Raw genomic sequence first — 19123 nt, forward strand, 5'->3', positions numbered from 1 at the left:
TTCTGATCTTTTACTTAGGGTAGATCAAATTTATTTGATGTCCAAGTTGACTGCTTTGAACAATGACACCTGTGGTGCTTTTCATCGTATTTGGCATAGCTATGGCTCTTGGAGGGGCCTATTTTGAGTTTTGCATCTGTTTTGTTTTTTACCTGATTTTTCTATTCCTCTTTTGTTTCTGTATTATGCTCTGTCACTCGGTTGGGGGAGGGGGGGTGTTTTTTGTTGGGGATTGTTGATCTGCTGTTGGCATTCTGCCTGTGTATTGTTCTTCATTTTGTTGAATAAAATAAAGTTTTAAAATTAAAAAAAATATATATATATTTTCAAGATCTCTCCAATAACTAATAACAGGCTGAAACATTGGGACGGCCTGGTGGATTTCTCAGTGTCTTATGAATTTCAGGCAGAATATAAAAAAATTCAAACTTTAAAAAATTGGTAATTCAAATAGGCATATTCTTTTTGAGATACAAAACCTCTTTAGTCCATCAGTAGTCAATTTATTAATCAGTGAAAATCATAATCAGAAGGGCATCTAGAGGCTTGTATACAGAGCTATCTTCAAGATGCCTAACAAAGTCAGCCATATAGTCCTGAGTATCCATAAGTACAATAGCCCTCCTGATAACTATAGATGACTGCTTTCTTAATTTAGGAAAATGGTGTGGTGGCCATGTTAGTCCACTTTCCAAGGTAATATAAAGAAATAAAACAAAAAAAACTAAGGAAATTGGACTAAATGCATTTTATGATAAGCTTTTGAAGGTAATCCTTCTTCAGAAAAAAGCAAATGTAGACAAATAGCAGTATATATGAGGAAAACTTGAAAGCATTTTAGAGATAGGAAGGGGAGTGTGGTTGGATGAGCAGAAGACAGAAAGGTGGCAGAGCAGTTTTAAATGTCTTTATAGTGGGAAAGAAAGCCTAGATCTCTGTTAAGTCCTGTCTGATAGGTGTCAAAATATCTTATTTTAATTTCAAAGGTTTTACGTTCTTGGATTGTTTTAAAGTTCTCTTTTAATATTCACACCATAAAATCATTGGTGCAGTGGTCAGTTTTTCCAGTGTTGTCCAACAGAGGTGGCATCCTGATTGGTATTATGAGACAAGAATCTAACATTGCTAAATTCAAAGCAAACCTTAAAACCTTTCTTTTTCACGATGTCTTTGGGGTTTGGTTTCAGTTAAACTAGAATTTAGTCCTTTTGTGTGTTCCTTCCCTCTTCAATTTTTTTATTTTTATGAAACAATGTAAACCCTGACTGTCTTCCTTTTGTATCCTAAGCAGTCTCCCTCATACTATGTATCAAATTTAATTGTTTTGTCTCTCCTTCCTGTTTTAAATTGTTTTTAGCTTGTATTATGTAAACTGCTTAGGATGTTTTGAAGCAGTATATCGAGTGATATGGATAAGCTTGAAAAGTTCTGTCTTCTGCCCACCCACCCCTCCCTCTTCCTATCCCTAAAATGCTTTCATGTTTTCCTCATATATATTGATATTCTACATGTGCTGCTTTTTTTATCTGAAGAAGGGTTACCTTTGAAAGCTCATCATAAAATGCATTCTTAGTCCAATAAAAAAGGTATCGCCCTATTTCATTTGTTTTTAGTTTTATTTCTTTATATCAACATAGGGGGAGAGTATGGTGCGGTGGTTAAAGCTACTGCCTCAGCACCCTGAGATTGTGGGTTCAAATCCACGCTGCTACTTGTGACCCTGGGCAAGTCACTTAATCCCCCATTGCCCCAGGTACATTAGATAATTATGAGCCCACCAGGACAGACAGGGAAAATGTTTGAATAATACCTGAATAAATTAATGTAAACCATTCTGAGCTCTCCTGGGGAGAACAACATAGAAAATTGAATAAATAAATAGTGTGAAAAGTTTCAGCCTCTGATGACCAGAGCTGCTATTGTGATGTCATAATGCCTCATTCCACCAATGCCTAAGAGCCAACCTCATCAGTGATGTCACAATGGCTGGATCGTCCTTTACTTGGCTCATTTTTACTACACTTCGATTTCTAGAGTGGTGCAGTGGTTGAAGCTACAGTCTCAGCACCCTGAGGTTGTGGGTTCAAACCCACACTGCTCCTTGTGACCCTGGGCAAGTCACTTAATGCCCCATTGCCCCAGGTACATTAGATAGATTGTGAACCCGCTAGGACAGACAGGAAAAAATGCTTGATTAAGTTCATGTAAACCATTCTGAACTTTCCTGGGAGAATAGTGTAGAAAACTGAATAAATAAATAGTAGCTGGTTTTAGTTTTGCCTATACACTTTCCCCTCCGTATTTGTGGTTTCTGTATCTACGGATTCATTTATTCGCGATTTTAAACCTTAAATTCCTTTTTCTTTTTTGTGGCTATTTTAAGCCCTGTAAGTCCCCCCTTAAGCCTTACCTGGTGGTCTAGCAGGTTTTCGGGGCAAGAGCAATCTTCCCACGCTCCTGCCCTGTGCAGATCGCTCACAGGAAATGGCTCGAGAGACTACGGGAGCTCAAGGCAGTCATTTCCTGTGAGCGATCTGCACGGGGCAGGAGCGTGGGAAGATTACTCCTGCCTGAAAACCCACTAGACCACCAGGTAAGGCTTAAGGGGGGGGGCTTTCAGGACTTAAAATAGCCGGGGGGAAGCAGGGGTTAGGGGCAGAACCAGCCCAAATATTATTCGCTGTTTTTTTAATATTCGCAGGTCGGCTCTGCCCCTAACCACCCCAAATACGGATAGGGAAATGTAGTTTGTACTATGTTTAGAATAACTTGCTGTAACAATGGCTTTGTTTATAGTGGCTTGCAATATTGGGTGTTTTGTGTTTGTTTTTTTTTGGGGGGGATGGAGCAGGGATTCTTAATCCAGTCAGGTTTTCAAGATACCCACAATGAATATCCATGAGAGAGAATTGCATACAATGCTTATTTTTGAGAACTAGAATAAAGTGGGGTACCCTGTTTCCCAACATTTACCAGAAAAATACAAGTACAATCAGGCTGTTAGGACCTTTTTAAGGTTGGTTTGTTCATCCTGTTTCTTTCCAGAATGTGCATTAAGGATCAGTTTAGTAGAAGGGGTCTCCCAGTTTACAGCTCATGAGTTGCTCGTGTCCTTGGGGGTAAGCAGCCTCAGTGACTGAGGGCTGCAACTCAGCCAGGCTTTTAGGATTTCTCTAATGAATGTGCATGACCTGTTTGCATACAATGGAGGCAATGAATATTTGTTAAGGAAATCCTGAAACCCGACTGGGTTGTGGCCCTCAAAGACCAAGGTTGTCCACTCCCTGTATTAGCTCTTTCTCTGATGTATCGCTGGCTCCTCTGACACAGCATGTTCCTTTTTTTAGAACAGAAAGTAAGGGAAGAATGACCTTTGAAACTATGGTGCTAGAAATGTAATTGCTATCTTAACCATTGGAGTTCAAAGGTTTTTTTCCTTAGAAATAGCTTTTTTTAATATCTAATAGGCAGGAGTATAAACTGTGCTTATCACACTCTGCAGACTGCATAGGAAAGAGACTTTGATCACTCTATTGGTTATGTATTAGTGCTCATTTTTATATATTTAGATCATAATATATAGTTCAGCCGAAGTGTGTCAGGCTAACTCCTCATTCTGTTCACATTAAGAATAATGAGTGTAACTTAAGAGGAACTACAGCAGTGTTTTGAATTTGTTGTGTTTTTATTTTATCAGGCCTCAGTGTCTTATCCATTGTTATGGTGATGATAGGAAAGTTTGGAGTCACATCAGCCTTTGCAATGGTCTATGTGTACACAGCGGAACTGTACCCCACTGTCGTAAGGAACATGGGAGTTGGAGGCAGCTCAATGGCCTCCAGATTTGGCAGTATGCTCGCTCCATACTTGGTTTACCTGGGTGAGAAAAAATGCATCACCTGCTTTTTGTTAAAAAGCAGCAAGATATTGATAGTTGCTTGAATGTCCTGAGGCTGCCTATGATGAACTGTTTACTTTATTTAGGAAGTTAATAGAATCTCAGTTGGCTTAAGTTTGTTTAGCTCGGGGGTAGGCAATTCCGGTCCTCGAGAGCTGGAGCCAGGTCAGGTTTTCAGGATATCCACAATAAATATACATGAGATAGATTTGCATCTCAAGGAGGCAGTGCATGCAAATCCATCTCATACATATTCATGGTGGATATCCTGAAAACTTGACCTGGCTTCAGCTCTTGAGGACTGGAATTGCTTACCCCTGGTTTAGCTCAATCTGTGCCTATATTTCAGGAAACAATTACACTTCCCCCTCCCCATTCGCGGTTTCCCTTCTCGCGATTTCACATAATCGTGATTTTTTGGGGGGAGGAAGGAGGGAAAAAACCCCATATTTTTGTCTTCCCCCAGGCATCCCGGCCTTACCTGGTGGTCTAGCTGGTTTTCAGGGCAGGAGCGATCTTCCTACGCTCCTGCCCCGTGCAAATAGCCATTAGGAAATGGCTGTGGGGAGTTCCCTTAGTCTCTCGAGAGACTACGGGAACTCCCCACAGCCATTTCTTAATGGCTATCTGCACGGGGCAGGAGCGTAGGAAGATTGTTCCTGCCCCAAAAACCAGCTAGACCACCAGGTAAGGCCAGGATGCCAGGGGAAGGCGGAAGGGAGGCGGGGGTGGGTCAGAGCCGAATATTTGCGGTTTTTCACAATTCGCGGTCCGGTTCTGCCCCTATCCCCCGTGAATAACGAGGGAGAAGTGTACCTGAAAAATTGAGTTAGGTAACCAAATGATCTGCTTCTAAAAAAAAGTCAACCCAGTGATGAGTATAATACAGTACTGTTGGAAAGACCTGGATTCCATTTCTGTGCCTAGTTTCTGCTTCTTTAGCCAAAGCTGAGAAATGTGCAAATGAAATTCAAACTTTAATGATAAGGGGATATAAATGGCCATAACTTAGATAATTGTGAATGAAGCCTCATGGCACCATATCCTGCCTGAGTTAAAACCCAAAGAAAAAATTCCTCCCCTCTCCTCCCAAAACTACATGGGTGTATTTTTATATTCAGTCTCCTAAGTGTCTCTAGAGAATGGGCTCCGTTCCATGAGTCGGTCTCTGCATGCTTTCACTACTTATATTGACACTGTAAGTAGCATAATACATACTGTCTGAATATTTTAGCCGTTGTTTGTCTATTGCTTGTGTCCTACTTATTCTTGTTATACACTACTAGGTGACTTTCTTCAAAAAGATGGTATGTAAATAAATAAATAACATATTATTTGCTCTACTAGGTGCCTATGACAGGTTCCTTCCTTTCATCCTCATGGGCAGTATGTCTGTGCTGGTAGGAATCCTCAGTCTGTTTCTCCCAGAGACCTATGGATTACCCCTTCCAGAGACTATTGAACAGATGCTAAAAGTGAAATGGTAAGTACTTTAGCAGGAATAAGAGAGCGTGTGTGTGTTTGTGTGAGAGAGACCTATTAAGGAAAATGCAGAAATAGTATTTCTGCCTAGTAGTATCTTCTGTAGCTTGAGCTAGTTCTTCAGTGGATATTAATGGGCAAGTTTTGCACACCAGTTGTGTGAACAATGAATAACTGGCTTGATATAAATGTGGTATTGAATTGACCCTTTCTAAAAGCAAATCATCTCTCATTAAACTGTACTTAATGGTGCACTGTAAAATTAGATTTTTTTTTTCCAGTCGATTCCTTTTGCTGTTTTTGGGCCTCTAGGTAATTGTTATGTTATGTTACATCGGACTTCTAGACCGAATAACCATTAGTTCAATGTGGTTTACAAAAGATTACAATATGAGAGAGTATGACAAGATCTAATTTGACAAAAATTTTGAAAAAAAGGAAAGTTTTCAACAATTTTCTGAAATGTCCATAAGAGTAGCATGTAAGCAGCAATAATCGAAAATCTTTATCATAAAGAGCTGCTTGATATGAGAGAGTATACTCAAAGTATTTCTTGCTTTTACATGCCTTGACTGACGGAAAAGTAAAAAGAGCATGTGTTTTTCTACTATTCTTATGTGACACTTATAAGGAACCTATCGGCAACTAGCCTTTCTTTGGAGTATGGCAGCATGAACTTCAGAGTTAAAGAATGACACAGGGTCAAATTTGTCTTCATCCCCGCGGGATCTCGATATCCCTTTCCCTTCCCTGTGAGTTTTGTCCCTGTCCCATTCCACACAAGCCTCAAATACTTATGATTTTAAAGTGTTCGAGGCTTGTGCAGATGAGGATAGAACTTGCAGGAATGGGACGGGGATGGAGAGATTCCACGAGGAAAAGGGAAAATTTATCCCCAGGTCATTCTCTATTCAGTTCCTCTGACCCCACCCCCCCTTTTTTTTTTTTTTTTTACTTCTCTCTCGGTGCTTGTTGCAGGTTTCCAGGTCTCACTGCGTCTTTGTCAGGTAGAAACCGACATTTCAGCCATCATGCTGTGCCTTTCTATAGGGTATGCTCTGAAGTCTGCAGTGTGACTTTGGAAATAGTAAGTTCATTGACCTGATTGGGAACAGGGCAGTCCATCAAGTTGAATTTTGGCGGGAAAGTCAGTTGGTCAGAAATTTGAATTATGTTGTTGAAAGTCCACAGAATGGAAAAGTCTCTGGTAGCTTTAAAGATGTTCTCCCTGTGGAATTGGGTTATGTTCTCTCAAGGTTTCCGCAGCTGGCATTGTGCTTGTTGCAGGTTTCCAGGTCTCACAGTGGAAATTCAAATTGGTGGACTGCCCTGTTCCCAGTCAAGTCAGTGAACCCACTATTTCCAAAGTCACATTGCAGACTTCAGAGTATACCCTGACGAAAGCTACAGCATGATGGCTGAAACATCAGTTTCTACCTGACAAAGACGCAGCGAGACCCGGAAACCTGCAACAAGCACAATGCCAGCTGCAGAAACTCTGAAAGAACATCTCTTAGTGATTATATCATAAATCCTTAGCTAATACACAGTGCGCCCTGAATTCAGCTATTATGGAAATTTTATAAAACCATTTCTGCAAATAGCCCCTTATAAAAATGACAGGTATAAAAGTACATGCCATTACATATGAGAACACACATAAATTATAAGTTACAGTAACTTACACATGTAAATAGAAACATAGGAGTAAATGTTCATGTAAGTCTCCCTCCAACTTAGGAATCAAGGAAACTCTTATATCTTGGCATCCCAAGTCCTCTAAATTTTCTTCACACTTCTACCTCTAACCCTCTGTTGTAGTTCCTTCCTATTTCTCCTACTGTAAACCGCGTCGAGCTCTACGAACGTGGAGATGATGCGGCATACAAACCTAAGGATTAGATTAGATTAGATGTGTACTCCTTTAAAGCAGGTTCATTTCTGCTGTGACTCAGACACCTTTCTGTGTATAAAATCATGCCTGAGTAGATGACTATTCACTCTGTTACAAAATTATTCTCCATGCATCACCATTATGCAGTGTAGTGAATGGCACTTCCCTTCTTTCCCCTCCCAGGACAATGTGAAAGTGCCTGTGCGGTATTTCCAAACCTGGCTGGCACACCTTGGGCTTGGCAACTAAACCAATATCTCCCACTTGAAAGCTGTCATCATAAAATTACTGTTTAGCAAGTTCTTGCCCTGAACTGGTTATTTATGTGAGGTTTCACTTGATAATGTATTGCAAGATTTGCCTTGAATAGTCGAGACTTTATTTATTTATTTTTTTTTTTTTATTTCTTTATTCATTTTTTCATATTACAACAAGTGTATCAGAAAAATACATATAATCTTATAAACACACACTTGATTTTCCTTCATGAATACTTTAAGTACAATATATCACATTTATATTAATATTTTTATAATGTTTTAGATAATATGTAAATCATTTAATATGTATGACAAATATAAATAAAATAAAAAAGCCCCCCCAAGCCCTCCCTTCCTATTTCAGAAACTCTAACCTAATACTTCAAAATGCATTAATTAATTCATACATATTGTAAGGTAAATAAAATAATATCCACCCACATCCCCACTTAACAAATCTCTTATTATGGGAAAATGTTATTAATCATTACAAAAATCTGCTAATGGTCTCCAAATCTTCAGAAATTTACCAAAATTATGACAGATTAAGTTATAACTTTTGGTGGAATTCGGTATGCCTTATATATAAAATGGAGCGCACAATAGCAACACAGAAAGGTTATTTTGGTAAATTTCTGAGACTTTACTTTTTCTTTGACTGGAACAACTAGAACACAGCTATACTGAGATTTTCCAGCACTTTTGCTGTCTTGATGGTTTACTACCCATATACTGTGCTTTGTAAATTAATGGCATTTCATAAGTATAGTAATCATAATGCACTTTTTGTATATGTGTGCATTATTATACAGAGACATGGGAAACACATCTGTTTGCAATATGTGTCATAATCCAAGAAAAGGGACCAGGTCTTAGAAATTAAGTTATTCAGCTGGCTAAGTAATCAAGAAGATGCTGATTCAATTGCAACAAACCACATCTTTCTATCATTTCATCTGCCATTTCAATTAACAAAAATATTTAGTTATAAATAGAACCCAACTGACATTGTTGTATCGTTTCTCAAGTAAGTGTGTAGTAAGACTTGGTATCTTTTCTTAGACTGTGACAAATATACTTGGTCTATTCATGTTCACCCGTTGTGTTGTAATGAAGTTTTGTTATGTACTTGTGTGGCTCAAGTGGCCACAGCATCGGACTGGAAGCAGGCAGGTGGAACATAATGGCAGGGAAAATGGTCCAGGCTGCGCAATGCACTTAGCATATCGGTCTCAGATGCATAGTTGCTGCTGCATAGCTAGGAATAGGGAAAGGGGTTGGATGTGGTGAAGGGAGACAGAATGTTCAGGTCATTTATTTAACAGTAATCATTTTATCTGGGGTAATCCATGTTCAGTGCATTATAAGCAGTGGTACAGAATGTAATTATATTTTGCTTTACCAGATTCTCTTAAATATGAATCTGTGAGTTAGATAACAGGATAGTTTTTACTTCTCAGATGTGAAAGATTGCAATCTGTCTGGTCTGTAAAATGAGATTGTACCATGAACAGTGACAGTGTTTATGTAAAAGCAAGACATGTGGATCGTGTAATCTGGATGTTCCTAGTAAGTGTTAGGCGAATCTTTACTCATATTCCCCCCCCCCCTCCCTGATCCCCCTTGCTCACTGAGGGCTGGGAGACTGAATTTTGAAGTACTGATTTCTAGCAGCCCTTGAATTCAGAGAAAATACCACTCAAATTCCTTGTTTTCTATTTTGCTTATATTACTGCTGAATGGCACTCCAGACAGAGATGTACATGGTGTTGTGTTACAGTACAGGACTGCAAGCATCTTAGTGCTATGCACTAACATTGTGCTTGGTAGGCTTATTTTCCTCTTGTTTTAAACACCTATGGAAGGAGATGCAGGGACACGGAGTTAAGTGTGTTTAAATTTGTGGGATGTTTTCCCCAATAGAATCGTTTTTGTACTTTTTTATTTGTAGGATCAAGCACAAACAAACGTCCCATACTACCAGGGTTACAGAAGAATGTGATTACAGCCCCAAAATCCTTAGCAACACTGCTGTATGATTAGTACTGACATACTGCAGGATTGGAAGGCAACCTTTCTGACTGATGTTTTATTAAATACATTATGGATCAAGAAGGTTTATCGGTAACCCTTTATCTCTAATCTTGTGATTATGAACTTGTTAAGTATTTATTGGAATATATCACTGTTAATGCACTTGTTTTGATATGAACCTAGATGTTTAATCTTGGTACATAGACTTGAGTGATGGACCACTTCGTAAGATGAGCGTGTTCTACTGTTCTCAGGGTGGCAGCTGTATCGGTTCCATAGTCCTATTAACTACTGAATAAGATGAGTGGCCAAATGCACTCACTCCTAAAGAAATGAAATCAGTATTTGTTTTAAAGAGCTATTGCACATTTGTAAGACTTTATTTAAAGAAATGCCATCTGATGTCAGATTGTTCTTCCAGAAACTCATGGTGATAGAGGTCATATTAAATTTACCTGAATTGGCACAAGGCCAAAGAAGAGCTATATTGTTAATATGACCTTAAAATGTATTGAAATTCAGCTGCTATTGGACAAAAAATTGTTTGTCACAAAAGGGGCAGAGACAGAATGCTGTCCTAAGAAGTTTTAGTTGGGGTAAGAAGGAGATGATTTTCCAGAATCCCTCTTTTGCCCATACTGTTAAAATACCATATATACTTGATTATAAACCCATCCAATTATAAACAGAGATAAATAAACCCAGGGTTTATATATTCCAGCATTACTCCCCTGCCCCTTCCTGCAGTGCTTGGCATTCCTTTCCTGGGCCAGCCAACACTGACACAAAAAGGATCACCATCAGACAGAGTGAGACCTTCAGCATGAAAAGTCCTTTTTGTTAGCCTCAGGTGACTCGAGCGAGAGATAAGGGGAGGGATGCCAGACACCAGTAGGGAGGACTCAAATATTTACCAAGATGTACTTTTCCCATGGTGTGGGGGGAATTGGTCAAATTCTCCTTTGAGTATATATGGTAAACCACTCTGATACCCACGGGGAAAAGTGATATGTCGTTAATAAAACATAAATGAAACAGTTCTACCAAAATATTTAAATTGTCAATTTGAAAACAACTTGACACTTCTTTGTGGCTTTGTAAAGTTATTCTCGCCTAGCTAATGCAATTGTGCAGCCCAGTGGAACTTTTAGTGCTCCACAGGTCATCTTAAAACATACTTTAGAACAATCTCCTCCTCTCCCCTGACAAAGAAGGTCATTATTACAAAAGGTCCATCAAACTAAAAAAACAACAACAAAAAAACAATAGGAGGATATAGTGTCATGGTTTTGATATACTCCCTTTCTACGGTACAACCAAAGTGGTTTACACGTAATATATGCAGGTTCTTTCTCTGTCCCTAGGGGCCCAGAATCTAAGGCCCCCTTATATCAAGCTTCGTTACCTTTTTTTTTTTTGTCGCCAGTCGCTGCAGTAAAAGCTCTGACACTCATAGGAATTCTATGAGCATTAGTGCTTTTACCGCAGCAGTCGGCGATTAAAAAAAAAGGAAACCCAGCTTGATAAAAGGGGGCCTAAGTTTTGTACCTGGGGCCAAGGATCAAAAGGAACTGCAGTGGAACCCTAACCCTAACCAGGTTCTCAGCCCACTTCATTAACCATTAGGCACAATAGGAACTTGTGAACAATGCCAAATACAAAAGACCCGATGGTCAAAATAGAGTTCATTTACAATATCAGCAACTTAATAACACTGTTGCCATAAAGTACAAAATGATGCACAATATTTGCAAGGCATGCTGTTCTGATTTGTCTTTGGTTTTCTGTGACCCTGATCCTGAACTAGCAAAGAATTTAAATCGGTGGTATTCACTGATAGTTTTCAAGGACCACAGACAAATGGGGTCTTGAGGATGTCCCTAATGAATTTGCATTTTGATGCATTCTACCTCAGTTGTTTGGAAATCTTAAACATGTTCATTAGGAGCATCCTCAAAATCTAACCTGTTATGGCCTTTGAAGAGCATCAGTAAGTACCACTGATTTTTTTAGATGATCCATCTTTCATCCTTTATTCCATATCCATCTGAAACTTCACAAGATGACATGGTGATGCTACAGAAGTAATTACAGTGGTACCTCGGTTTATGAGTACACCGGTTTGCGAGTGTTTTGCAAGACGAGCAAAACATTTGCAAAATCGGCACCTCCGCTAACCGGCACCCTCCCCCCCACGATCTGCCCCCCCCCCTGCCGCCATCGGGCACCCCCCGCCGCGACCTGAGGTCCCCCAACCCACCCGAACCCTCTTCTTACTTCAGTGTAGCCTCCGCACCAGCATGTCCTGCCGGTGCCCGAAGATCTGGGCCTTGAGTTCTCTACGTGCACACATGCTCAAGGCCCAGCACAGGAGGCAGATATTCGGGCACCGGCAGGACATGCTGGTGCCGGTGCCGGTGCGGAGGCTGAAGTAAGAAGAGGGTTCGGGTGGGTTGGGGGACCTCAGGTCGTGGGGGGGGGGGAGGGTGCCGGTTCGCCGGGGGCCTTTGGGGGGAGCAATGCCGGTTCTCGTGGGGGGGAACAGTGCTGCTGGCCGTGGGGGGTGGAGGGTGGGAACCTATCAAAGCAAAAGAGTTTCCATTATTTCCTATGGGGAAATTCGCTTTGATAAACGAGCATTTTGGATTACGAGCATGCTCCTGGAATGGAATATGCTCGTAATCCAAGGTACCACTGTAGTTATATTTCCTTGAAGACGTTAGTAGGAAAGTACTTGTTAGTAAAAGCCCTACTAGCAAGTAGCATAAACTTTATTTTGACGTTTACTGGCATACTTTGGGTGAACACTGATTTGCTTATTTTATGATTGCATCAATGTCTTAAGTTGCTGCATTGATTTTTTTACACTTTTGTAGTACTTAAATGGTGTGCAAATTTATATTTGCATTTTTAGCAATTATGATAGATTTATACTGTTAATATTTAAATACATTCTTTAATTCCAGTGCTTTTAATTTTATTTTAATATTTTAACAGATATATTTGAATCAAAAAGAGTTCACTTTTGAAACAAGAATCATTATATATTTATAATATATTAGGGTCACTTTAATATTAGCGACCTTGGTGCTAATGAGAGAAGCAAGCTGATTGCACTGAAATCTGTATTTATCCAATGTGAGGTGTGAGTTTCTTCATAACTCCACCAGTTTTTGTTGTAATTGGGAATTTGTTTAATATCAGGAAAACTACTTCTTTGTGTTTTTATCTGTTTGGTTTATTCTGTAAACTGTCTTAATGATTTAGTTTGAAGGGCAGTTAAGTCAATTCAATAAGTAAACGAAGTAGGAAGCATTTGCATGTAACACAGTAAATAATATGGTAGACCAATATGGAGCTGGCTATCAGAACATTCAAATTAATTCTTTACCAAATTGAACAGTGATTCTTTATAAGACTCAAATCCTTGGCCAACAGCATTTCCACTTATTCACGTGGTAGTCCTATGTGTTGTGGAAGGCAGAAGCAACAGTTTGTCAAATGGCTCATGCTAAGGAAGTCTACAAGAACATTTTTGCTAATGGACTTTTCTACACCTCTCAGAGAAGTATGTGTTCTCCCACTTGGAACTTGTAGTGGTTACAAAAGTCCTGTAGATTCTTGCTTCTACTTTTTTTGTGGATGTTTTGTTAAAAAAAATTGCATATATCTAAAAAATTAAAAGCACCAGTGTTGCTTCACTGTAACATGAAGAGGGCAATTTTACCAGTCATACAAGTTAATATTGCCTGTGTATATGTAAATGATATCAGTGTTAGAAAGGAAAAGGGCATGCATACTTTCTTTTAAAACTTCCTTTTACATATGTCTGGTGGTGGCAAGCATGTGTGTATCTGCTGGGACTTACATACACAATTTGCAAAGTTTATCTATGCATCTTAAACTCCACCCATCTCCAATCCTGGGAGCACCCACTTAACAGGTCTCTTTTTAAGATGTGAATTCATAGTGACTTCCAGAATGTATCTGAGACTGCAGGAGAGGGAAGCCTGGAGCCTAGAGATAAGAAAGAAAGCGAGGTGCACCATAATCCTTAACCTTTTATTGACATGTAACAAAAAATCGTTTACTCGTAAGCCTCTCACAGACACATACAACTAAGAGATGCATGCTAAAATATATGTATATTTTATCATAACTCTCAATAATTCCCAAATAACAATCGCTGGGTTTTACTAAACCACAGAAGAGCTTCTTACTGTGGGTTGGCGAGGAATGCATTGCCAGAGGTTGTGATAAGAGCAGATAGCGTAGATAGTTTTAAGAAAGGTTTGTACAATTTCCTGGAGGAAAAGTCCATAGTCTGTTATTAAAAAGGACGCCACTGCTTGCCCTGAATCGGTATCATGGTATGTTGCTATTCTTTGCGTTTGGCCAGTTACTATTGACCTGGATTGGCCATCGTGAGGACAGGCTACTGGGCTTGATTCAGTGAGGCTATTCTTATGTTCTTAAATGCTCCAATGCTTATTGGAATTGAATGAGCGTCGGAGCATTTATCCCATCAGCCCACGGTAAGAAGCTGTTCAATGGTTTTGTAAAAGGAACCCAAAGTTATTTTTAAAAAAACATATATAAAATCAGGTATGTTTTTTATTACAACATATTTAAATCAGCATACACATGAAATATATACAACTATAAAAATATCAATTGTAATTCATGGGCTATCTTAATATCCATAAAAACAAAGTAGAAAATCAGAAGAATCCCACAAAACGCAGCAAACAGCAACATAGTATAGTGGGCAACACCAGGCAAACGAATCTGGCATTTAAGTAAAACAGCTCTTTATTGTAGAAATACACTGATGGAACTCAACACAGGCCATGTTTTGGCAGAAGCCTTCATCAGGGGTCCAAAAAGCTCAACATTAGAGCTGTATACAATGACAATATACTTCCTTGAATGTCAGTAAATGTGACTTGAGAAGCCATTGCTTCCCTAAAGGGGAGAACTGTTCTTTTGTCATGAAAACTCCTCCTTGTGTCTGTTTTGATTTCTCAGTTATGCTATGAAGTAAAATCCTACCTAAACATCACTGCCATATTTAAAGCGTCAGTTCACACTCTCTGACGGATTGGTACTAATTACACATCATGATCTATCATAAATGTTCTATAGTTGTATTCAGAAATGAGTATATCCCAAATACATCCAACATTTAAACACCCCAAAAAATTACCGTATATACCACAATTTTAACCCAGTTGTCTAAAAATCCAGCGATAAGCAGTTTCCCCTTTTAAGGTTCTAATGTAGTTTTTCCTAAAAGTGACCCCAAGGAGCTTAATGATTTGACTAAAAGAAAGTGAGTGGTTGTCAGTGAGGGTGGTGCAAGAAAGGAAAGTGGGGGTTAGAGAAGTCAATAACGTTGCACTTTGCAGGATTAATGAATAGCAAGGTTTCTTTAAACCAGCAGAAGACCAACGAAGGCAGACATTAAAATCAAAAAGCAAAGATGTGGAAGGGGAGGGGCACAAAAAGTGAATGTCATCTTCATAGCAAAAGACTATAGCCTCTAGATTGGATGAGGGTAAGAAGGGGTGCCAGAAAAAAATAGAGAAGAGGTGAGGAAAGTTCCTTGATGGACCCTCTGCCACTAGAGGGCATGCGCTCAAACTCAGAGGCGGGAAATTTCATGGCGACATCAGGAAGTATTTCTTCACAGAAAGAGTGGTTGACCGTTGGAATGAGCTTCCAGCGCAGGTGATCGAGGCCAGCAGCGTGCTGGACTTTAAGAATAAATGGGATACCTATGTGGGATCCCTACGAGGGTCGAACTGGAATATCAGTCGCTAGGTATAGACTTAAGAGGATGGGTCAGTAGGGTGGGCAGACTTGATGGGCTATAGCCCTTTTCTGCCGTCATCTTCTATGTTTCTATGACTCCACAGGTTGGTGAAGGCAGGCTGTGGGCAATGTGAAAATGCAATTGAGGAGGAAAGGTTTGGTTGGACAAGTGAGCCCAAGAGATTAGATTGAAGACAAGAGTACCAATATAGGATGCTACTGACCTCTTCCCACTGGATTGCTGTATTGTATAGAAATAAATAACAGCCTATAAATTTCAGCCTTCTGTTTGGTCCCAGGGTTTTGTGACGATAAACAGCTTGCGCTGTCATCTGAAAATATCTAGCAAGCTCCAGCATATAGACAGATGTAGGCATTGAATTTATGCCTAGATTATATATTCTGCTAACATACCTGATAACTTGCACATGTTTTAACATGAAGTGTACAGAAGACGTAAATTGTGGAAATAAATTATTCCTATGCATGTAAAAACTGCCCATCAGGATAAAATGGAACATTCACATACCTACTGTGCCTGAAATATAACTCCTTAAGCTACCAAATGAAAAGTGTGAACTAAATGCAAAAATAATAAAATGCCGATTGGAGAAATAAGTGGCTCAGCCATTTCAATCTCAGCACTCACAAGAAAGATGTCCAATTGAGGCATGGACTTTATTCAAGTTTTTCTGTTTTTGCTATAAATTGGTGTGGGGAATGGCCCCAATTTACCTATTACCTCACTTCAAACTTTTCACTCCCACAAGGACAACCAGAAATCGCAACCTCTTTGCTTACCCGAAGATCATAGGTTGAAAATACAGAACCTTTCTGGATAGAACTTTTAAGTTTCAAGCTGCCAGACAGCAAACCTGGCTAGGCAACTTCACCGACAAAACCAGGCAGACCTATGGTGCCTTTCAGAAAGAAATCAAGACAGCTCTATTCAAAAGATTTATTTCCCCCCCCCATCCTAAAACCTTTCTCTTTACATTGATACTACACTCTTCACAAATGTATTCTGTTCTTCTCTTGACTATTCAGTGTTTTCCTCACCACCTCTATTCTATAATTCGCTGACCATCCAGCCCTTTTGATGTAAAATGCTTAAGACCATACTGTAACCTATTTGTAACCTGTAAACACTGATTACTCAGTGACTTCCTACCTGTTCTCACCTTGTAATTCGCTGATTGTACAGCTCTCTTTCACTGTAAACCGCCTAGAAGTCGCAAGATTATGGCAGTATTGAAAAAATAAAGTTATTATTATTATTTGTTTTTGCTCAGTAAATGGTACTCTTTAGTGGTTAGAGACCTACATTCTCAGGTGCACATGGGATATCTAAAGGTTGTTAGGTATCCACTAACATAGATCACTGCCTGTGGGTAGGTTATCGTTAGAGTTCAAGATTATTGTGGACCTGGGTGGATCTCTTTGTACAGCAGTGTCCAAAGCATAGAATTACAAATAAATTAGGAGGATCCTACGTTTAAAACCATTGGACTGAAGAAATTTTTGAGGGTCCCTAAAGTCTTCTTTTTTTAACTTCTCTATTTCTAAGCTCTCTGAACTCTTAACTACAAGCAAACTTTTCTAGTGGCACACTATAGTGCTCTGTTAGAAATGAAAAAAAATTTGAGTTGCTATGGATTATAGTAGAATAGCCAGTAATGTGTCACAGTTATGTGTTTGTATTCTAACAGTGAAGTAAATAAATAAACAGGAACAAAAAATAGCACATTGCACAGGACACCACCATAATTCAACAACTTCACCAGCGCCACTGCTGAGAAGCTAAAAATTTAAACGTAGGAAAAAGCCTCAGATCTGGAGGATTTTTATGCCCATGATGCTTGTGAGTTGAGCCAAGTTAACATTGGCTCTCTCCGGTCTGAGGCTTTTTCCTTCGTTTAAATTTTTTTTTTTAATTCTTTATTGATTTTCCAAATATCAATAGTGCAATACACAATATATAAACATATAATAAATCAAGAAAAGCACATTCATCTTACAGACATACATGAGCAACCATTTTATCTCACCCACCCAGTGACTAATCAATAAAAACACAAATACATAGATTCTTTCAATAACCTTTCCCTATTTAAAATAGTAATGTAATCCCACTCTCTTCCTACCCACCTTGATGTATGTATATACTCAAAGGGCTAAAATTAAGATAGAAAAAGCACCCCCTCCCTGGATGTATGTGGAAATAAAAATTAAAGACAACTGTAATGAAGTAATAAAAGACGTCAATGGGCCCCAAACTAGTTTAAATAAATTGCTATGCCCCATCATGTCAGCATTCATTTTCTTATACCTATAGCTTGAGCATAAATTCACCCACCAAAAAGGAAAATTGAGACGATCATAATTTTTCCAATTACGGGTTACCATCCGCATGGCTCCGTTTGAATTTTAAGCATCTCAGCAGTAGCACTAGTGAAGTTGATTAATTATAGTGGAGTTCTGTACAAGTTGCTATTATGTGTTTGTAAACAGCAGTTTTATTAGTAGTAATACCACTTGCTATTTGTAGCTAGTCAGTTGTTTTAGTTAATGCTGTATGGATGACAGAGTAATCATCAAACCCATTTCTGCTGGTAGCAGTGCTTAACACACACAGAACCAGACTACCTCTCATTCCCAAGTGAAAACTAACCAACTTCACTCACCCCTTACAAACATGGAAGATTATAAAACTGTCAACCTGTAGACATCAGCAACCAATGCAGCAAACACTTAATTCATAAGGATCAAACTTAGAATATATTACCTCTACAAATAGGTGTCAACAAACAGTTTGGTTTTTAACAATTTCTTGAAGTTAAAGCAGTTAGTCATAAGCCCCCAAAAGAATCATGGCATTCAGAATATTACATATGCAAATCTGTTTAATTTAAGACGAACAAGAGATTGAGGCTGGGGACTATGTTGATGTAATAGGTAAATTCTGAAATTTTAATGCAAAAGAGACTGAAAATTCAAAGTTTTGTGTAATTGAACTCTGGAATTCATTGCTGGAGAATGTGGTGAAAGCAGTTAGCTTAACAGGCTTTAAAAAGGTTTAGATAATTTCCTAAAACAAAAGTCCATAAGCCATTATTAAGATGGTTTGGAGAAATCCATTGCTTATTCCTAGGATGATTAGCATAAAATCTGTTTTACTTCTTGGGATCTTGCCAGGTACTTGTGACCTGGGTTGGCCACTGTTGGAAACAATTCTTATGTGTGTTAGCAGACCGTAACTGCCATACTGAATAACTAATGGCATGGAACCTGGGAAGAGAATGGGTAGGGAATGCATTTTCAGTTAATACACAGTAGCGACTTCCATGTTAACTATTAAATTGGCAGGTACGGCAGAGCAGTTAATGCACGTGCAATTAACACAACCTTGACAGGTGTGTACTACACAGTTAATTTTTTTTGCAAAAACTAAATAGCCACACGTTGAGAATATCCCCAGGTTGAGCTTTAGTGGTTACTGTGTTAAGTTTGACAGTTATAGAGGAATTGCATAACCTATGCTCATCTTAGTAACTGAAGCCCACTTCCTCTTTCAAAAAAATAAAACAGGGAAGCGCAAAGCATCTTTGCTGGGGGAGGTCCATCTTTACACTAGCCAAGGCTTCAGACTTACATACAGCAATATCTCTTTTGCCAGATCACCCTTCAGCACTATCTCAGTTTGAGCTACTGAGATTTTTGTAAATGAAAGCACAGCTATCC

At 39.0% G+C, this 19123-nt stretch overlaps 1 protein-coding gene across 2 annotated transcripts in view; it reads left to right on the forward strand.

Moving 5' to 3' along the window:
- The window catches only part of LOC117351909 (solute carrier family 22 member 5-like), a 36381-nt gene extending 24603 nt beyond the window's left edge, over positions 1–11778 (forward strand). For both annotated transcript variants that reach the window (XM_033927779.1, XM_033927778.1), the window contains exons 8-10: positions 3698–3880; positions 5246–5381; positions 9486–11778. In XM_033927779.1, coding sequence (XP_033783670.1) covers positions 3698–3880; positions 5246–5381; positions 9486–9573 — 407 coding nt within the window. In that variant the 3' untranslated portion in view covers positions 9574–11778. The remainder of the gene's footprint in view (positions 1–3697; positions 3881–5245; positions 5382–9485) is intronic.
- Positions 11779–19123: the final 7345 nt, after the last annotated feature.

The sequence above is a fragment of the Geotrypetes seraphini genome, chromosome 18 (assembly GCF_902459505.1).
Source record: "Geotrypetes seraphini chromosome 18, aGeoSer1.1, whole genome shotgun sequence".
In the NCBI taxonomy this organism is placed as follows: domain Eukaryota; kingdom Metazoa; phylum Chordata; class Amphibia; order Gymnophiona; family Dermophiidae; genus Geotrypetes; species Geotrypetes seraphini.